The sequence below is a fragment of the Puma concolor genome, chromosome A2 (assembly GCF_028749965.1).
Source record: "Puma concolor isolate L17-30 chromosome A2, mPumCon1.1.hap2, whole genome shotgun sequence".
Taxonomy (NCBI): domain Eukaryota; kingdom Metazoa; phylum Chordata; class Mammalia; order Carnivora; family Felidae; genus Puma; species Puma concolor.
In genome coordinates this window covers 156939368-156961285 of record NC_141668.1, presented here as the reverse complement: position 1 = coordinate 156961285, position 21918 = coordinate 156939368, and the positions used below count along the sequence as shown (strand labels likewise).

The 21918-nt window shown below is 53.1% G+C and overlaps 1 protein-coding gene across 5 annotated transcripts in view; it reads right to left on the bottom strand.

The window, feature by feature from the left end:
• The window catches only part of ZDHHC3 (zDHHC palmitoyltransferase 3), a 60520-nt gene that overhangs the window by 16649 nt on the left and 21953 nt on the right, over window positions 1-21918 (bottom strand). For 3 of the 5 annotated variants that reach the window (XM_086698454.1, XM_086698457.1, XM_086698455.1), the window contains exons 3-6: window positions 8562-8686; window positions 2005-2101; window positions 1257-1338; window positions 1053-1145 (exon numbers count right to left, since the gene is read on the bottom strand). In XM_086698454.1, coding sequence (XP_086554580.1) covers window positions 1053-1145; window positions 1257-1338; window positions 2005-2101; window positions 8562-8686 — 397 coding nt within the window. The remainder of the gene's footprint in view (window positions 1-1052; window positions 1146-1256; window positions 1339-2004; window positions 2102-8561; window positions 8687-21918) is intronic. The other 2 variants (XM_086698456.1, XM_086698458.1) reach the window with 1 other exon arrangement.

Genomic DNA, 21918 nt, shown 5'->3' with positions numbered 1-21918 from the left:
GAGGTATTGAGGGTTAGACGAGGTTGTGATGGTAGGGGCCCCTCGCGGTGGGGTTAGTGCCCGTATAAGAGGCACCAGAAAGCTTGCTTTCCTCTCTCTGCCGTGTGAGGTCACAGGAGAAGGTGGCCGTCTGCAAGCCAGGTAGACAGCCCGCACCAGGAACTGAACCGGACGGCACCTTGATCCTGGACTTCCCAGCCTCCAGACGGTGAGAGATAAATGCTTAGGCCACCCAGTCCATGGTACTTGGTCACGGCAGCGCACAGACGGAGACTTGCGGGGTCTCTTCCCCTAGGCGGGGCTGGGCCGGACAGGGCAGGGGGCAGGGCCACAGAGGGCGGAAGGCGGCGGATGACAAACCACGGGCAGAGGCAGGGAAAGTCTCTTTGCAGCCGGCTGGGAGCTAAAGATCCCCCGCTTCCCACGGGCTCCCCGGTTCTGCGGAACAGGACCAGCAAGATAGCCGAGAAGACAGTACGTGCGGGAAGAGCAAAACTTCTGGAAGACGGGAGAATGAAAACGGGCACCCGTCTGATGTTTCTGCTCTCACGGACCGTGTGTGTGCGAGATCTCACCCAGCACGTGGCCTCTCTTAATTCCTCCAGCACCTATTTAAAATTCTTTTCCTTATCTCTTATTTTTTTATTCTCCTTTAAAAATCACAAAACGGCACTGACTTCCTTCAGCATCTACTTTTTCCTCAGGATTTATGCGGTCGTCTGGTTGGAGCTCCTTCCTTGGTGTTTGCGCCGTGAGACGGGTACTTCTAAAGGGGGAAGCTTTGCTCTAGGATCTTTACGTAGATTGGGAATTATGCAGTTAAAAGACAACCTCTAACAAAACAAAACAACCCCAAAGTTCAAGACGGATTTCCAGGAGATCGGAAGGAAATGACTTTTGATTAAAGTGCCTCTTCTTAAAGACACAGAAGCAAAGGTCCTCTCCCCGGCAGGGCTCCCACGCCCTGGGACGTGCTTCTGGGGGGCGGGGGGGGGTTTGCATTTCCCCCAGGCGCGCTCGGGCTATGCGGTCTGTCCGCCTCACTACTTTACCTGTGGAACTTTTAAGGGGCTGCTTTATTTCATGAAGAGAGGTTCGGGCCTCTGCTGTCCCTTCCCTGGGCAGTCCGTAGGCTTGCTGCTGATCTGATAAAATGGGGTTGGCCCCTGGCACCATGAGACAAACCGAGAGCCCGCCCCGCCTGGGTCACACACTGCCCCGGGGGGGCAGGGAGGGAGGCCCTGGCATATACTCACTTGTCCAGTCTTCTTCAAAGCAATGCAGAAAGTGGAATCCCACCATGACGAGGGCGTGCAAGGAAATGAGAGCTATGTACATCTGAAACAGGAAAGCAGGGCAAACGCCATTGTTGTGAGAACCTTCTGACCGCGCAGGCTCCCGGGGCAGGGGCCCTCAGAACCTCCCATTCTGGAACTCTCAGTCAGGCTGAGGGTCGACCAGGAGAGAGCCAGGGAGGCATCTGCTGATTGCCCTACCGGTCTGGCACCCCAGGCCCGGGACCCAGGCGAGCAGCTATTCACCAGGAGTGCACGGACGAGCGCCCGTGACCAGGCGTGACCAGGGCCCTGGGTGGGCGGGGGCGCTCCGGGCCCGTGGCTTCCCTTCACTCGGAAAGTCAAGGTGCTGACTGCCAGTAGGTGCTCTAGTCCTCACACTATCCTCTATCCACCTGCAGCTGAGGGAGGGCTTGTTGTCATCACCGGAACTGCCTTGTTTAGCTACTCAGACTGGACGCTTGGGACGGGAACAAGGCCCTTGCTTAGAGCCAACCCGCTTGAGCCCGTGTTCTAGACGCTCAGGCGAAGGGCCTACGAGCAGGCCGTGGCTGAGCTAGGAGTGCTTTGGCAGAAAGGCGCAGGTCTACATGGCCACGCGGTATTTGGAACAGCAGCAAAAACCATCGTTGCGTGCTGAGAATTTTCGGAGGCCCAAAGCGCTCCATCGCTCGGTGGAGGGTGGGGCAGGATTCGGAAGCTGACTTACTGTAAACAGGACAAAGTACTTCTGGTTGTTCTCGCCGACGCAGTTATTGACCCAGGGACAGTGGTGGTCCATCTTCCGAATACACCGCTTACAAACACTGAAAGGACCCACAAGGCAGACCTTTAGTGGTGTCCTCAAGGTGGCGGGGACCCGAGGGGAGCAGAGAACCCACCCCCCAGCTCTACTCCGCGGCTGGGGCCTCCTCGGGCTCTGCCCCGTGTCCCGCTTGCTGGGTGTGTTGCAAGGGGCCTGGAAGGTGGGGTCAGGACCCCCAGGGTGACGTCATTCCAAACAGGGGACAGTCATTTGTCAACAAGGCCCCTTCTCTTGTTTAACACAGACACAGGATGGAACTGAGGGGATCTGAGCCGGAAGCTGCTCTCTGGCGGTAACTGGGCTGGGGATCTGGTTTATTGAGAGGGACAGAGCAAAGAAACAGTTTTGAAAGTGGACAGGCTGGGGTGGGTGTAGAAAGAAGCCGCTCCTAACTCCCCCCCAAAGACCAAAACCCCAAGGGCCGGGCGCCAGCAGGGAGCGTGGCCCGACAAGGGCGCTGGAAGGGCACAGAGTGGGCTTAAGTGCAGGATGTCTCAGGGCGGCAGGAAGGGCCCCTTCAAGAACCTTTTACCTCTAAGACAGCATCCACTTAGCTGAAAAAGCAGAATGTATTTGAGCTTAAGTGTTGATCAGAAATCCTGTTAATTTGGGGCGCCTGGGTGGCTCAATTGGTTAAAGCATCCAACTTCGGCTCAGCTCATGATCTCGTGGCTCCTGAGATCGAGCCCCACATTGGGCTCTGAGCTGACGGCATGGAACCTGCTTGGGATTCTCCCTCTTCCTCTCTCTCTGCCCCTTCTGTGCCCCCACTTGTGCTTGTGTGCACACTCTCTCTCTCTAATTTGCAAATTACTACCTTGTGATTGGGCTCATTTTGGGACTGAGAAATTGGTCCTCAATTTATTAACATAGGCTCCTTGACATTTCCTTGAGAGTATTATTCCACACAGTTTGAAATACTATAAAGGTAAACTCGGAAATAAGATGATTAGAGGTTTTTCTCTTTTGAAAGCCCCTCAGTTCACCCCAGCTTTTCTTTCCACTCGTTTCCACAGCTAACTTTATCTCAGGTTCTTCATCAAGCGCACCGTGGGCTGTGGCAAGTGGAGCCTGGCAGAAGGGCTCTCATCAGGGTCACACAGGGGGAGCTCACACTTGCTGAGCTCTGGCTGGCCGACAGTCAGGGCAGGGACAGCAGGGAAGGAGCTCTTCTGGGTGTGAACGTGAGCTGCTCCCCACACTCCAGGCCAGGAGGTGCAGACCACTCTGAAGGACAGCCACGGCCAACTCGGGGCTGCGGGCTCATCCGCATCCCAAGGAGGACGTGTGGCTTTTTCTAAGCACAGTGTGAGCTTTGGTGGCAAGGCAGACCTGGGGCTGCTAAGCTACCCTGGTCAGGCTGGCCAAGCTTGGGGGCCTCAGCTTCCCCATCCACGGGAAGTAAGTGTTGTAAGGAAAAGGTGACAACAGATTGTGGGGGCCTGGTCAGTTTCCACCCTTGTTCTTCTCCACAACCTTGAAGGTCCTCCCTAATACAGGGGAAATGGGCACATCTTAGAGATGCTGGCCCAGCTCCAGAATCTCCCTGGGAGCCTGGAGAGCAGAGAAGAAGGAGGCACGAAAGGGACCTGGAGGGATATAAAGTCAGGGATATAAACCCATCTCTCTCTATGCATGTGTTTCCAATTACAAACATACATGTGAATATGTATAATGTATATTTCATTAGCTAACACTTGTTCCCAGTATACAAGTTTAATAATTTTCAAAATGTTTATTTTTGAGAGAGCATGTGTGTGCAAGTGGGGGAGGGGCAGAAAGAGAGGGGGACAGAGGATCCGAAGCAGGCTCTGCGCTGACAGCAGAGAGCCTGATGCGGGGTTCGAACTCACGAACTGTGAGATCATGACCTGAGCCGAAGTCGGACACTGAACCGACTGAGCCACCCGGGCGCCTCCTCTAGTAGACAAATTTCAAAGTACAGACAAGTAGACAGTGAAGAATGAGCTGCTCCCTGCATCCTGGGCCGCAGCCACCAGGCCCCACGTTCCCTTCATGGGGCCACCTTGCAAGTCCTTCCTCAGCCCTGGGGTCTTAGCGCCCTTCCAATCTGGGGCCCAAACTCCCGAGGGGAGGGGCGCCTGGTGGCTCAGTGCCACCGCCACCTTCTCCAAGGGGCTTCCGGTAGGTGCTCTGAGGCAGTGTTTGCTCAGCAGCACGGAGGGGTCAAGTGGCCTTACATCCTCCAAAAGCTGCCCAGGGTTTCAACGAGCTGTCGCATCTGTCCTTTGCTCTCCTCCCAGCTTCTCAAGAGACCCCGCGTGCGCCCCAAGAAGTGAGTTTCACAACGGGTTATGTGTCCCTGGGAGGCCACACCAGAACACTCCTCCTCCTCCAGGGAGCAGGACAAGTGAGCACAGCAGCTGGGCTACAGAAGGTGGCCCTGAGTGCCAGGCTCCGAGCTTCCTGCCCGCGGAGACACGGAATGCCGAGGTGGTCCCTCTTCCCCGGCTGGCGCAGTTGTTCAGAGGCAGGCTCTGGGGCCAGGAGGTGGCACGTGTGGGTGGGGGGAGTCCATCCATGAACATGGCCCTGATCAGGGGCCGTCTCACCCACGGCTCTCAAAACTAGCAGCCTGAACGGTTCTGCACTTGGGGCCTGGAGAACAAGGGCAAGGCCTGCCCGGGGCCGCCCAGCTGCTTCGCCTCAGGTGCCATCTGTCAGGAGGAAGAAAAAAACGCGGCCTCCCACAACCCTGGGCACTTCACTGGGGTATCGGTCGCCTCAGAGCCAGCCCTCTTCCCATTCCCCGTGGCTGGGTGGGCCGGGGGCTCTGCGGGGTCCCCTCCCCAGACAAGGCAGGCAGGGGGCCCTTTACCCAGGCTTGCCACCCGGCAGAACCTCTTCTCTCTGGGGCTCCTCGCTGCTCTTTCCGCACTGAGCGCACCAGCCCCCTCCTGGGACTCCTCTTGGGCACCATTTTGTGCCCCCTGTGTGAGACGCTGCGGGCGAGCGAGCTCCTGGGGCACAGGCACCGGGGCCTGGCAGCTGGTCCTCAACCTGCGCTAACAGTCACTGGAGAGACGAAACGTCTTCGATGGAGGTATTTTTTGACGTTCCTGCCTTCGGGGTTTCCTGAGCCCTTCCGTGTTTTTAAATCAATGTTCCAGAAGACGGTGATGGCTCTCCTTCCCTCTTCCTCCAGGTTCCCTGACGTTTTTCACGCCCCGAAGCACTTCCGTCAAATGCCTGATGGAGCCCAACAAGCTCACGGGCTCCCATGCCCTCAGGCTCCTTCTTGCCTGTTTTCCTTCTCTGGCGAGGTCCGAGGGCCCTTGGCATTCAGCCCCAGAGGAGCTGGCTGAGGCCCCTGCCTGGCCTGGGTGATGGCCCGCCATGGAGACACAGCTGTGTCCGTGAGGGCCTGTGTCTCTCCCTGCAGAGGCGCTTACCAAGCAAGGGTCGGCTGAGTGCACGTCCTGATGTCACAGATGGGAAAGAGCTAGCCTGGGAAGTGGCCCCACCACATCAGAATGGGACGCCCAGCAGGACAGGAGGAAAGATGCAAAAAGGCATCTACCGCATCCCGGTCCCAGCTCCGCAACAACTTCGGGTAGGGCAGTCCAGCGTAGCGGACAGAACGCTGCTCTCAGATCCCCGTGCTGGGCTCCGGGCAGAGAAACTCAGCTTCTCCGAACCACCCTCTGCAGGATTGGCCTCGACCCGATCTCCCAAGGTTAGCGATGATGCAGGTCAAATGCTTTTAAAACAATACTACTGCTGTGTAAGTTTTATTGGCAGTCATAATAACCACGAGAGAGAGACGGGGGCCCTGAGCAGTCCGTGACCGTCCCAGCCTCAGCATGTTATGTGCGTGTGGGGGCGAGGGGTGTGTGGAGGGGTGTGAGGCTTTGCCAGGGTCACAGGTCTCCGCCTCCTCCTCGTGCAAGAGGAACCTATTGCATGAGTCCAACACCCTGGCTGTCCACGTTAGCGTGAACGGCTCCCTATGGGGTTTCCACATGCCTCCGTGGTCCTCAGCGCCGGGATGAAAGCAGCCTGGGGTTCCAGAGTGCCCCTCCGTGGAAAGAAGACCCACCCACCCACCACCGGGCCGGAAGGAACATCTACACATCCAGGGTCAGGAAGCATCTGTGGTACCCACCAGAGCTCAGGGAACGGGGCCAGTTTTAAATTCCATGGGCTCTGTTGGGGGGTCAGGAACCAAAGAGCTGGGTGCGCGCTCACGGACGTGGACACGCACCTTCCCCTGAGCAGGGAGACTGACCACAACTCTTGAGCCAGGCAGCGGGCCTCCCGGCCCAGGCAAAACCCGGCTGCGTCTGGCGGGCTGGAGATGGTGCGTATCCCAAACCGCGGGTCCCCAGACGGCCCGGGCCACCACGGGCCCTCACAGACGAGCAGCCGTCGCACACGCTTCCTGACGCAGGGGCAGGGCACACACAGACAGCCTCACCAGAGTTCATCTGAGTCAGCGGCTCTTGTTTTGCTCAAGCTGATTTGTTTACTAGCACTCAAGAATACCTCCCTCGGATCATCCTGGCGAGAGAGGCGAGGAGGCGGCGGTGAGGAAAATGCCAGGCAGGGGAGGCAGCCGAGGGCCCAGGGAGGAAAGAGAAAGAACCACTGTGGTCACCGAACATCCTCTTCTACAAAGGTCGCAGCTCCGTGTTTCTATAAACCCTGCGCACCCCCAGTGCTCGCACCTGCCTCCACCCATAAATGGCTTCTGCTTGGACAGCGAGCTGACTCCGTTATCCAGACTCAACCCCCACAAGCCGGGGGGGCAGCAAGTCCCTTTACGGGGGACAGAGCCGGCCTCAGAGCGATGTGCTGCCTGGTCCACGGTCTGGGGACACGTGTGGCGGGGACACGGCTGGCCTTCCAACGCCAAGGCCGGAGCCGGTTCCACCACACCGGGCCGCCTGGAGTCACGGCCTGAGGAACCACACAAGCAAGCTGGGCCTTTTGGTTCAGGTGATGAAAACAGCTGGCTTCCCAAGCCTCGGATGGCAGAAAAGGCTAGACGGGTGCCCCCGTCACAGATCTCAGAGGTAAAGTGACCAGCCCACGCTGGGCTCTGCGCAAAGACACTTAGCTTCTCCAAACCGCCCAACACCCCACAGGAGACAGCAATGACCAAGTTCCTTGGCCCTCATGCTCAAGAGGTGCCAGCTTGTTGGGGAGGTCGCCACCTCTCTGACAGAGAAACACCCGTACGATTACATCAGGTCACATGATTCCCCACCCCCCCCAAACTGGAATTCTAGTGGAAAGAGCCCCTCAACCAGAGCCGCAAACACTGGGAGCCAATCCTCTCTCTGGTACTCACCAGCTGTGTGACCTCGGTGCGACCCTCCCGCCCCAAACACACACCAGTCCGAAAAAGGGACCAAATGACACGTTTGTATTTCTGTAATTTATCATTTAAAGTTCCCCTGTAATGATAAAATGCAGTTTTCAGCTAGATGTCTTCTTGTTGAGAAGACTCAAAACAATGAAGAAATCTGAAAACCAAAGGGAAAAATCACCACAGAGATGGGGAGATGGCTCTCGGGGCCGAATTCTACAATTGTCACAACCTCTAGAAGGTTGTTGTGTGGTGTTTGTTTGTTTTGTTTTGCTTTGTTTTTGTTTTTTCCCCAAGTAGGCTTCATGCTCAGTGCGGCTTCCAACTTGGGGCTCGAACTCACGACCCCGAGATCAAGACCTGAGATCGACAGCAGACAACCAACCAAACCACCCAGGAGCCCCTAGAAGTTTTTTCCTTTTTTTTTTTTTTTTTTTTTCAAGTTAACTTATTTTTGAGAGAGAGCACAAGCTGGGGAAGGGCAGAGAGAGAGGGGGACAGAGGATCCAAAGCAGGCTCTGCAACGTGGGGCTTGAACTCATGAACCGTGAGACCGTGACCTGAACCGAAGTCAGACGCTCAACCGACTGAGCCACCCAGGGGCCCGAAGTTTTGTTTTAAAGAGAAGCCTTCATTCAAGGACAACCCCTTTGCTAAAATTTAAGTGAATGGGGCCCACCTCTTAAGTGTGTCAAGTATTAGACACTCACAGAATGATTTTCTAAAGCTTTGTCTCCTGTGCCCTTAATTAATAAAGCCGTGAGGTAGGAAGAGGAGAAACCCCCTCAATTGTACAGATCCGGAAACGGGCGGAGACAGTCAAGGGCGCTTGACTGTCAGGGCAGGGTGCTTCATCAGCTGTGGGAGAGTCAAGTCTTAGGACAGGTGTCCTGAGCCCAAACCAAACGTCCTTTTCCATCTAGTGAGCTCACAGAGATGGGGAGGGAGAGTCACAGTGGCCATTCCCTGCCCAGAGCAGGGGATGTCCAGAAGTCTTGTTGCTGACGGCACCCACTCCGGAAGCAGGTGGCGGGGTGGGGTGGGGGGTGCTACTCCAGAGCAGGTGAGAGGTGGGGGAGGGGAGGAAGCGAGCCCAGGTCGGGAGGAGGGGGTCGGGGCGCACGCGTACCTGCAGTGGTGGGCTCGGTCAGGCTTAATGCTGCAGCATTTGGGACACTTGTACACCACCTGCCCGGGCTTCAGCTGTAAACTTTCGATGAATTCTTTAGTGGCGTTTCCTTTGGGCACCGCGCCCTGTGAGAAAGAGGAAAGGGGTCAGGGCTGGGCCAGGGATTCCGTCGGTTCTGACGCCCCGTGGTGGAGATGGTCACCTGGAAGCAGCAGCTAAACACACACACGCACGCACACACACACACACACACACACACACACACACACTCACACAGACAGGACAGTCTCATCCCAACAACACGTGGACTCTGTTCAGAATCACGCCAACACCGATGGATACTTATGGACAATGAGTTTTCCTGTGGAAAAGTAAATGATTTTCCCCAGTAGACAGTTAGGCTGTTCCTAATGATCTTTCTGCTTTCATCTCAGTGATGTGGTTTTCACTGAATCTGTTCTTTCCTATGTAAATACTACAGTTAGGATTTGACTTGCCCATTCCCGTTTGGTCTACGTTAAAATTTCCCAGTAACACCTTGGGCCTTTGCGAAGTTTTACTAACGGGCTTCACACCCCACAGCTCAGTTTTTCCAGATCAAGGTCTGCAGCTCTGAATGTCACTGGCTACTGTTTAAACTAGAATCGTTTTATTTTATTCTCTTACCAATACTATTGTTAGGAAGCACTGGTAATCTACATTTGGTTCTTGTGAATCCAAAAGCAACTGTGAACCATGGCCTTCGGATCTCTGACTTGCTTTCTGACCCGACGTGCCCTCCCAGTTTGCCATCCCATCCTTTCGTACGCTCGTGAGTGCTTTGCATTTTGTTCTAGCTGTGAACACCTCCGGTGGAGCCAACAGCAGACCCAAAGTGCCACCAGCGTCTACTGGGGCCCGTGTGCCTGTCCAAGCAGAAGGAAGGTGGGCGGTGTCCAGGCCTACGCAGGGTCTCAATGACCAGTCTTCGCCAGGGGCCTACTCGGTGCTCAGCCCATGCTCCAGTGCTCACTGCTATGGATTCAGGTATCAAACAAGGTCTCTGTCCCAGTAGGCCCTTGGTCTCTTGGAGGCTAACGATGCTAGAAGACAGCTGTGTTGAGAGAGCACAGAGGAATAGGTACCAACTAGCCAGGGAACCAGAGAGGTTTCAAGAGATGAGGTTTTTTTTTTTTTTAAAGTTTATTTTTGAGAGAGAGAGAGAGAGAGCGAGAACACGAGTGGGGGAGGGGCAGAGAGAGAGGCAGACACAGAATCCGAAGCAGGCTCCAGGCTCTGAGCTGTCAGCACAGAACCTGACGCAGGGCTCGAACCCACGAACTGCGAAATCATGACCTGAGCCGAAGTTGGATGCTTAACTGACTGTGCCACCCAGACGCCTCTCAAGAGGTGAGGCTTAAGGGTGGTCCTAAGACATGCCAGGTAGTCCTGAGGGAGGAGAGGGATTCTGGCCAGAGGAGGGGCATAGGTAAAGACAAAAAGGTGAGAGTGAGCCCGGCCCGTCTGGGGGCTGGTGAGAAAAATCGGCACGGTGGAATCCAGGGTAGGCAGAGGGGAGGCTGGACGGACGGGCAGGGGGCCAGCTTGAGAGAGAGTGCTCAGCACAGGGCACAACAAGGGACCGAATGTGTCTCCCAAATTCCTAACCCTCAGTGTGTGCTATTGGGAGGTGGGGCCTCGGGGAGGTGGTCAGGTCACTAGGGTGGAGCCCTTGCGCCTGGGCCTTAGCGCCCTTATAGTGACTGCTGAGAGCTCCCTCACCCCTTCTGCCATGTGAGGACACAGCGAGAAGATGGCCGTCTGCGAACCAGGAAGTGGTCCCTCCCCCAGAGGCTGAATCTGCCAGCACCGAGATCTTGGACTTCCCAGCCTATAGAGCTGCGAGAACTATAACTTTCTCTTGTTTATAAGCCAGCCCGTCTCTGGTAGTTTGTTACAACAGCCCAAACGGACCGAGGCAGGTAGCCTGTGTTCTTGGCCGGGTGTTGGACGCAACACTGCGCCTGTAACAACCTCCGGATGCCTCGACTCTAATGCGGGGTTACCACACAAAACTGTCAGGGTGCGTGGACACCCGCATTTTTACAAAGCGCTCAGCAGGGCTGAGAATTACTATGCTAGACCAGGAGCTCCATGACGGGTCTACCTCATTCAGCACCAGAGCCTCTAGCCTGGAAAAGGTCTATCAGTTTTAGCACGGGGTGAAAGGAACAGTGAAAGCAAGCAGGACAAGAAAGAAGGGGGCTCAGGGTGCCAGCCTGGGGGGCTCCAGCAGCGTGGCCCAGCTCCCTATCAAGAACCGGGCCTGACACTGGGTCGAGTCATGGCTCTGGGATGGGACTGCTCCACACCCCCCACCTAAGGTCTAGGTGACAGGAGGCCGTGCTCATCAGTGGGCGCCCACGGGACACCACCATCAGGGAAGTTGACGCAACATCTGACCACAGAACTGGGGGCCACGCCCAAGTCCCGAAGGGGCCCGGGTGAGGGGCAGTGTGGTCGGCTAGGGTGGGTAGGTGGGGATTTCAGGGCTGACGGACTGTAACAGGCCAAGCGAGGGGTTCCCGGGTTAGAGGGGAGGAAGACGGGGTGTCAGCACCTTTCCCATGAAGAAGAAATTCTGGGATAGGAAGACCCACTGAAGAACCAGTACAGACCAGGGAGCTGGAGTTTTGTCTTTTGCTACAAAAATGACTCACGGGGACAAAGACCCTAGCTATGGAAACTGCAAAGACAAATCAAGTACCGACCCTCTCCTGAAAGTCTACACCACACTGAGCATTGTGGGAAAATGCACGGAAGTGATGGGGGCCTGGGTCCCAAACAGCTGCTGGGGCGGATGCCCAGATGCCCAGACACAGCAAGGAGGCTGAGCACCCGGCCAAAGCCACGGCCACTGGTGCATCAGGAGCTAGGGGAGGCGGGAAGGCCGGGAGGATCCTGGTGGACGTAGCAGGACAGGGGCACCTGGGGACGGAGGCAGTCCAAGCAGTGGCCAGAGGTGGCCTGTCCAGAGGATGACGGATAGAGCAGAAGCACCAGAGCCAGAGGGCACGCACAGGGGTGTCTCCCAGGCAGCGGAGGAAAAAACTCAGGACCACAGTTCAATTATGGGAAGACTTGCAAGTTGTCTCAAAGAGGGCCTCGGGTGCCTCTCTGGGGTCTCCAGCCAGCATGCACCCTCTCCTCATATGGCTCTTTGCCGGAGCCCCCCCCCCCCCAACTTTCCCCTGCTAACCATTCCGTCACCAGCTCTTTCTCTGCTCTCCTGTCTCGTTAAGGACCCGCTTACACTCGAGATGGGCAGCATGTGGCCGACATGTCACTAGGAACGGTGCTGTGCTTCCCCACTGGTCTGCCTGAGGCCGATGGGGCAACAGACAAGTACGAGCCCAGAAAAGCCAAAGGCATGCTCATCCACATGAATGCCCTTCTCATTGGTGGAGGCTCAGGACTTTTGAGTGGGACAGAGATGAGGTCCTGAGAAGAAACTTCTAGAAATGTGGATCCTGGGGCACCTGGGTGGCGCAGTCGGTTAGGCGTCCGACTTCAGCCAGGTCACGATCTCGCGGTCCGTGAGTTCGAGCCCCGCGTCGGGCTCTGGGCTGATGGCTCAGAGCCTGGAGCCTGTTTCCGATTCTGTGTCTCACTCTCTCTCTGCCCCTCCGCCGTTCATGCTCTGTCTCTCTCTGTCCCAAAAATAAATAAACGTTGAAAAAAAAAAATTAAAAAAAAAAAAAAAAAAAAAAAAAAAAAGAAATGTGGATCCTGATACACAGGCACTATGGGCACCAAGATGCTGAAAACTACATGTGATTCAGAGTAACAGTCACCTCCGTGGTGGTGGGGAGGCTGGGAGAGGAAAAGTGGGGGTGGGGGGGGGAAAACAAAGAGGTTAAACCGCCTTTGTAATGTTTTATGTATGAGGCTGGGGGCGTGGAGATATCATATTATCATATCATTGTATTATCCTTCATGCCCTTTCAACTGTGTCATATGTTTCATTACAATTTTTTTTTAAAAAGTAGGAAAAAACCCCACCTAGTCTGCAAAACGCCGTCAGATGCCAGAAAAGCCTATGATAGAAATTTTAAAAGCAGGGGCGCTGGGTGGCTCAGTCGGTTGGGCGTCCGACTTTGGCTCAGGTCATGATCTCACGGTTCGTGAGTTTGAGGCCCATGTCAGGCCCTATGCTGACAGCTCATAGCCTGGAGCCTCCTTCAGATTCTCTGCCCCTCTCCCTGCCCCTTCCCCACTGGGCTCTGTCTCTCTCTCTCAAAAATGAATAAAAACATTAAAAAAAAAAAAGAAACATTAAAAGCAAACAAACTTTGATAGGTGAGGACTCTGTGATATGTATGATGCCATTTAGGACGTCCTTCTTGACATTAAATATGCTATAAAAGTATACAGCTATCAGCATGGAGAACATCTATGACAGATGGCTAAAGGCACACATAGACTTCCAAAGAGTATATGGCATATAAGACATTCCGGAACAGATCTGATACCCAGTTGACACTTGAATAATGCAGGGCTGAGGGGTCCGTGCAGCCAAAAATCCACATATAGCTTTTGACTCACCTGAAACTTAACCGCTAATAGCCTCCTGTTGACCAGAATAGCAAAAACGTGAGTAGTCAACTCACACATATATTGTACATTATTTGTATCCTACACTATATAGTAGGATATATATACTACTATATATAGTAATATAATATACTACTATATACTAGTAGTATATAGTACTATATAGTACTATATATAAATAAAGCTAGAGGAAAGAAAATGTTAAAATCATAAGGAAGTACTGGACTGTTCTTATCAAAAAAATTCGTGTGTAAGTGGACCCGTGCAGTTCATACCACATTGTTCAAGGGTCAGCTGTATATGTGTATATATATATATATATATATATAGACAAAGACATGTGCCAAATTATTAATGGATATCTCACATAGTCAGATCACAGGTTATTTGCATTTTCTTGACCATATTTCTTAAATGTTCTAATATGAACATGTGGCTTTTGCAATTAGAAAGAAACTCTAAAAATACAGGCAAGGGGTGCCTGGGTGGCTCAGTCGGGTAAGTGTCCAACTTCGGCTCAGGTACGACCTCATGGTTAGCGAGTTTGAGCCCCAAGTCGGGTTCTCTGATCTCAGCACAGAGCCTGCTTCGGATCATCTGTCTCCCTCTCTCTCTGCCCCTCCCCTGCTCTCTTTCTCTCTCTCTCTCTCAAAAATAAACACTAAAATTAAAAAAAAAAAAAATACAAGCATAAAAATATACCTCAGGAAGGAACTACCCGAAGTAGGAATATGCCCAACTTAACTGAATTTTATATTCAAAACGCTATGACCATCTCATGTTGAGATATCTGAGGCCCTGCCCTGAGGCACTAGGGCCTGGAAGTCTTTACAAGGGCAAAGCTGGACCCCGACCACCCATATGACTGGACTTTGAAAGAGGATCCAGAAGGAGGGTGCCTGGGTAGCTTCAGTCAGTTAAAGCGTCCGACTCTTGGTTTTGGCTCAGGTCACGATCTTGCGGCTTTGTGGGTTCAAACCCCCGCGTCAGGCTCTGTACTGACAGCTTGGAGCCTGCTTGAGATTCTCTCTCTCTCCCCACCTCTCTCTGCCCCTCTCCCACTTATGCTCTCTCTCTCTCTCTCAAAATAAATAAATAAACAAACTTAAAAAAATGTTCTTAACCCTTTGAAAAAATAAAAAAATAAAAGGGGATTGGGAAGGGCTCTGGCCCAGGCAGAGAGGGCCCCACAAAAGCCCAGAAGGCCACATTAATACTCTTTAATGCAAAAGGTCATTGAGTCTGGGCAACCGTGTGAACTTGTATGAATCCTGAAGGCACAAAACCACAACTGGATGTCACTCCTCATGCACAAAGAAAAGCCCTAAGGAACACCGTCTGCCCAAGGAGATAAATCAATGGGGCAGAGTTTTCCTAAATGAAGGCTCAGGTCGCTATTTTCCCCCCACATCCAGTTTTTAAGGTCCCAGAATTTGCTGTAAACCTCAGGAGGCCCCACATAAAGGCCTACAAGAGGAAAACCCTAAACTGCAAAGGGCAATCGGAACTCTCTTCCGGTATTCTCATTATTGCCTGCTATTCCAGACCAGGGCACATCATGTAACAGCGCGGCCTTTTTATTTTTTTTAATTTTTATTTATTTATTTTAACGTTTATTAATTTTTTAAAAAAAAATTTTTTTCAACGTTTATTTATTTTTGCGACAGAGAGAGACAGAGCATGAACGGGGGAGGGGCAGAGAGAGAGGGAGACACAGAATCGGAAACAGGCTCCAGGCTCTGAGCCATCAGCCCAGAGCCCGACGCGGGGCTCGAACTCCCGGACTGCGAGATCGTGACCTGGCTGAAGTCGGACGCTTAACCGACAGCGCCACCCAGGCGCCCCAACGTTTATTAATTTTTGACAGAGAGAGACAGAGAGACAGAGAGCGAGTAGGGGAGGGGCAGAGAGACAGGGGGACACAGAATCCGAAGCCGGCTCCGGGCTCCCAGCCGTCAGCACAGAACCCGACGCGGGGCTCGAACTCACGAACCGTGAGATCATGACCTGAGCTCACAGTCAGATGCTCAACTGCCACTCACGTGCCCCACAGTTCAGCTTTTTTTAAAAGCCTGTCCCTCCAGCAGGACTCTCTTTACATAAATCCCCTAGAAGGCTCATTCCCTTCCAGGCAAGACCCCATCTGCCCAGCAAGTCCATCCTTCAGACCCGTCCCTAAGACAGAGGATCCTGTGACACAGGTGCTTTCCTGCCTTTGCCTCCAACGTCTTTTCCTTTCTTCCCTTCCCTTCCTTTCCCCTTTCCTCCCTCCCTCCCTCCCTCCCTCCCTCCCTCCCTCCCTCCCTCCTCCTCTCTCCTCCTCTCCTCTCCTCTCCTCTCCTCTCCTCTCCTCTCCTCTCCTCTCCTCTCCTCTCCTCTCCTTTCCTCCCTCCCTCCCTTCCTTCCTCCCTCCCTTCCTCCCTTCCTTCCTTAATATTCTCTCCTGTGCTTATCTCCACAGACTTCAGAACTTCCTGTGATTAGTTCATGGTAAGGAATTTCGTTCTGTACCATTCTGGACAGACGGCAGGGAGTCGGTAGGCCTGCTGAGACATTTCTGCCAATGTTGTGACGCCTGCGTTACTGAGAACCGCGCCCCCCCCCCCCCCCCCCCCCCCCCCGTCCTTACGCATCTCACAGGGCTGTCTTGAGGCTCTCAGGCTACTGCAGCCTGGCAGACCACAATGTACCGATTTCCCCCCCTCATTTCCACAGTAATACTTCTTCATGATTAAAAAAAAAATAGACGAGAAAATTAAAAGGGAAAAACCCACCCTTTGATTGTATCGCCCAGAGATCTGTATAATCAACATTTGGGAGCATATCCTTCCAGTCTTTTCTCTGTGCACACAGCAAGCTAAAAACACTAAAGAATTTATAGGCCCACGATACTCAGACGTTCCTCAAATATATGTTTGGTCCCGTAGTGGAATCCGTTTAAATCTGGGGCAGGGAGGTGTGATACGATTCTGTCAATCATTCCCCTTAGGGGCTAGCCCAAACTTCCAGTACCTTCCTCAACCCCCACCTACTTCTATTTCAGAGAAAACTGAGGCAGCTGGGATAAACCACCAGCTTGGAGGGTGAGGGTCCCGGCTAATCCTGGCCCTCAGGGGCCCCAGACTTGTAGCTCAAAGCTTCTCCCTCATGTTGTGTGCACACTCCGGGCTCTCCCACCCCTCACAGCTAAGCTTGTCGAGGTCGTGTGCACTTCTGTCTCTACCCTCTGTCCCTGACTCTGGTTCACTGCTCTCCGGTGCCTGTCGTCTTCACACCGGGAACACCTGTCACCAGGTCACTGAGCAACTCCCTGCGGCCAAACCCAAAGGTCGGTTCTAGGCCCTCAACTCCCTTGGATCCCCTGTGACCACCAGTCCCTCCTTCTGTCACTCTCTCCTGAGGCTGCTCTGCTCCCTCTGGGTGTCCCCCTGCCTCTTGCTCTCCCTTGGGCTGTTACCCATGCTGGACCCCGGTGTTCCTCAGGGATCCCCCACCAGCCCCGTCCCCTGCTCATTCTGCACCCCGCCCCCTGCTGACAGTCCTCCCCCATCACACCCAGTGGTGATGCCCAATCGTGGGCTCCAACTCAGGCCTCTTTTCGAGCTGCAGACATCTCCACCTGGTTGTTCAAGAGACATTAAAACCGAGGAAAACCAACCCCCCAGATTCAACATGCTGCAACTGAATCCATTCCTTTCGCTCCAAACCACCCCTCCCATTCTCACTTCCCTGGTCCGTGGCGCCTCTATCTACCCTCGCTTACCCCTTACCCCTCCTCCTCCACCAGGTTACTCTTGTCCCAAACCGTGCCTCGAATCCCATATCCTCCCCTCCAAGCCGCTGTCACGGCCTTTGTTCCGGCCCATCCTCACGCGCCCCAGATGTCAGAGCCGCCTCCCACCCCGGCCTATTCTCCTATTTCCCAGAGTAAACTTTCTAAAATGGGAATCTGCTCATACTATTCTCCCTGCCTGGACACCTTCACAGGCTTCGCAGAGCCTTCCCCCGGCCCAGGGTCCGAGCTCCCGGTCAGGGCTCGAGCAGGGCCACCACAACGCAGCCTCAGACCACTGACCCAGGGTCTCCCCCTGTCCCTGCCCCAGCAGTCCCCCGGCTGTGGACCACCTGCGGCTTCCCAAAGGCACCATGCTCTCCGAGACTTTCACCTTGTGCCCCCAGGGACTCACATCAGCACCTCTGCCCCGCCTGTTCGCCTCTTGTACCGGAACCAAAACCCACTCAGGGATCACCTCCCCTGCCTTCCTCCTCGTGGCCCCAGGCCACACCCAAGACAGAAGCCATCACTTGGCTTTTGTGCTGTTCCAGCCTGTATTTATTGGTCTCAACACCGATCGTTTAAGTACACACTGATCTCTCCTCCACAGCTATAAATTCCTGGAGGATAGAGACAATGTCTTTCAACTTGCAGCCCCAGTGAATTGCCCAGGGCCTGCCACGGAGCGTGTATTCAACAAACCAAGCTGAGTGATAATGATGATACAACAGACATTTATGGAGTGCTCTATGCCAGACACCGTTCCACGTGCTTTACGTATTTTGTCAGTTAATTCCGCCAATAAACCTGTGAGGCAGAGACTGTTATTACCCATTTTACAGATGAGATAACTAAAGCAAAGAAATGAAGCAACTTCCCAAGGTCACATGGCTAACAGATGGCAGAACCAAGATTCAGACCCAGGCAATCCAAGTCTAGAGCCCTCACCTCCATCAGAAGACAACGTATGTATTTATTGGATATTGCTGTTAAGGGCCCTGAAGAGGCTTTTTCAAACTGCCCTGATGCCATAATATTATTCTGCCAACAATTGTATCCGCATGTTACCATTAAGACAGAAACAGGCCTGTATCAGGGCACCTGGGTGGCTCAGGTGGTTAAGGGTCAAACTCTTTGATTTATGCTCAGGTCATGATCTCATGGTTCGTGAGATCGAGCCCTGCATCAGGCTCTACACTGACAGCAAGGAACCTGCTTGGGATTCTCCCTCTCTCTCTCTGTCTCTCTGCCCTCCCCCTGTGCATGTGCACGTGTGTGCATATGTTTTCTCTCTCAAAAACTGAAGCAGGCCCGTTTCAGTAAGTATCTAGGACAACATAATGGCGTAAAAAGGACATGATGAAAAGTAATAGAGGGGTGACTGGGGGGCTTCGTCAGTTAAGTGGCCGCCTCTTGATTTCAGCTCAGGTCATGATCTTGCGGTTCATGAGATCAAGCACCGAGGTGGGCTCTGTGCCGAGAGCATGGAGCCTACTTGGAATTCTCTCTCTCTCTCTCTCTCTGCCCCTCCCCATTTGTGCTCTCTCTTTCAAAATAAATAAATAAACATTAAAAAAAAAAAAAGCAACAGAGAAACTTCCAAAGAAATACCAACAAATCTAAGGCCTCAATATCCTCATGTATTTGAAGCAACAAGGATGAAACTTGCCTAAAGTGTTGCAGGGGCCCTGGGAGGGAGATGTGAGCACACCTGCTGTCCAGGCAGAAACTCTCTCTCCATCAGCTCTGCCAGGAACATGGTGACCAGCCTCAGGCCTGTGTCACAGGCCACCTGTCTCCTTCACAGAAAGGTAGAGGTAGGTAATCCCTAAATGGGTCACTCGCTTCTCTCTGGGGCCCGAAAGATTTTTCAGGGGGTGTTTCTAAGTTGCTCCGTGACAGCTATGAGATGTTGCCTGGCATGAGGGAGGATGTAGCAGCCGGCTCGAATTACCCCCTGATCTGGCAAGTCCCCTGACCTGGGGAATGGGTCAGTACCTCCACCCTCACCCGGCATGCTGGGGGGAGGGCCCGGTGCTATTCCTCCTCTGTTTCTGCGGGCCTGCCACCATGCCATCTTGCCACTGGTCCAAGTAAATACATCAAACCTCGGATGGCCAGTAACTTTTTCAGCGAGGGTTCCGCAAGATGAGCAAACATTTTTAATAAGTTTTAACTTGATAAATGAGCGATGTCTTGCAATATGAGTGGTATGTGATGCTGAACGTCGCATGATCACAACTGAGCCAACAGTTCTTGAAACTCGCTTCCATATGCGAGTGCTTTGGATTATAAGCATGTTCCCGGAATGAATTATGCTAGCACACAAGGTTTTACTGTACTTGCTAACCGACTCCACACGCAACATGCGATCGATAATGTCGCCGAGAGAGGCTCCAGGAGGGGACACACGAACCGCACAATGGAGTGAGTCCTGATATCCATGGATGGGTTTCGGCAGCTGGAACCGAAATCAGTGGCCTGCAGTGGTCTGGGACAGTCACGCGAGGTCTGTCTACAGCAAGGTGTTCACAAGACGGGATTCAAAGGGAGGGAGAGGCAGCGGCAGACAGACTGATGAATTTTCTTTTCCTTAACAATGTAGTTAAATTGATTTATAGGCCTCCTTTGTCAAATCTCAGATTTGAGATAATTACAAAAACTTTTTTTTAGGGGCGCCTGGGTGGCTCAGTCGGTTGAGCGTCTGACTTCGGCTCAGGTCACGATCTCGCGGTCCATGAGTTCGAGCCCCACGTCGGGCTCTGTGCTGATGGCTCAGAGCCTGGAGCCTGCTTTGGATTCTGTGTCTCCCTCCCTCTCTGCCCCTTCCCCGCTCATGCTCTGTCTCTCTCTGTGTCAAAAATAAACATTAAAAAAAAATTAAAATCAAATAAATTTTTTTTAATGTTTATTTTTGAGGGGAGAGGGGCAGAGAGGGAAGGAGACAGGGGATCCCAAGCAGGCTCTGTGCTGATAGCGGAGAACCCAATGACGAGCGGCTTGAACTCATGAATTGCGAGATTATGACCTGACCTGAAGTCAGATGCTTAACCGACTGAGCCACCCAGGGGCCCCTCAGATTTGAGATAGTTTATAATGAGGTTAGTAAACGATTAGTTAGTAAATGACCAAAAGGGTTTACACAATTATTGCGAGATTATGAAGCGCTTAGCTTTGAGCTTCCTGGCAGCCAGGACAGAAAGAGACAAGCTACGCCTTCCAGCTTTAAGCAGCTTCCGGGAGACAGAGATTGTCCCCGATCTAAATGTTAACAGGAATCCCTCGGGATTCCTGAAGAAGCTCACAGGATGAGGCACTGAAATGGATTTGCAAAGGGAAAGGAAGAAGTGATGAAATTGGAGGGTGGGGCGGGGCGGGGAGGGAGACCGCACCAAGATAAGAGTTTCTGGGTCCAGGCACTCAGAGCCTCTCTGGACCTCTTAAGTGTTTCAGGAACACAAAAAGCTCCTTGATGACATCACATCCTCTTAGAGCGAGCAAGGAGAGGGCACCAGATACCAAACACCGATCTGACTTGTGCTCTGCCCACACCCTGTGACCTCTAGGCCAGCACCCCTGCCAAGTGAGGCCCCTTTGGCCTCTTTCTCTCTCCTTCCAGGCCTGTCCTTTTTACCCCATTTCCCATGGGAACCTCACCTCCAAGGCGGCCATTCACACCTTTGTGCGCCATTTCCCTCTTCCCTTTTCTGCTCAAGCTCTACATGGACCCATTTCCTACTGTGTTGGAGGAAATGATTGCTAAATGGTCCAGAAAGCTGGGGGTGGTTGCAACTGTTCAACTGCAATTGTTACAACTGCAGGAAGAATTTCAAAGCTGGAAGCGGTCTGTTAACTGTTTGCGGAAGACTGTGAGAGACTTTTTGTCTTTAATTATAACCCGGCAATACTAACAAACCCAAATGGGAAACAATGCATACGTTGTTAGATGTTGTTTATAACCTTTGCATATAGGTTCTCCTGCAGGACCGTATACAACACGAATTCCTGAGATACAAAACATTATAATCCTGTTAGGGAACTCCTCAGACCCCCTCAGTGACACCTTTCTAAAAACAGACTCCCCCTGCAGTGTTAGCAAGGAGCCCCGGGTTGATCTGTTTTCAGTGTGAGATCTAGGCTCCCAACTCGGCCCCAGGGCCTCCCACTCTCTCTGTACACACCGGGTTTTGCATAACATGTCATGTGCTGGGAGGAGAAAGGCAGGTGAGATGGGGCATGTATTTAGGACACGTTTGAGTTGCTTCATTTTGGGGCCCAGTTTTCTTTGGGGCCACTAGCAAAACACCCGAATGAGCAGCAGACTGGTGTTTGGGGAATAGTCTTTGGTTCTCATTCATTTGGGATCGGCAGCCATGAGAACCATTCGCTCCTGCATCCAAGTGCAAGGGGCTAGACTGGGGAGATCCCTGGAGAGGCCACGCAAGTCAATATGGGGTGAAAGGACACAGGCGTGAATGCCAGGGCAGAAGCCTTCCAGCTGCCCTCCTCCTGACATCCAGTTCCCTGACTCACATGCCTTCTAGACACCAATGACCTCAACCCTGCTGTTTGATCCTGACCCTCCACCTGGCTACCTACTGATTACCTGGCATCTCTACTTATGTGTAATACACAGTTGGCCAGAACAGAAGCTTTGATTTCTCTCCAAAATCTGTTCTCCTAGATGTTCCCATTTACTCAATGGCACCAATACTCCCCTAGAGCTGCTCAAGCGAAGGCTCTGGACGGCACACTGTCCAGTCCCTCTCCATTCGGTCAATCAACCCCTCTGCACAGAGCTTCTCAGACCTAGCTGAACACAAGGGACACCTGGGAGCTTTAAAGCACCCCAACACCCAGGGCTCTGCCCCAAACCAATCAGAGCAGAATCTCTGGGGGTGGGGCCCGGGCACCGGTAGTCTTTCAAAGCTCCCTAAATTAGTCCAATGTGTAGCCAGGTTTGAGAATCAGTGGCTTAAAAGATACTCC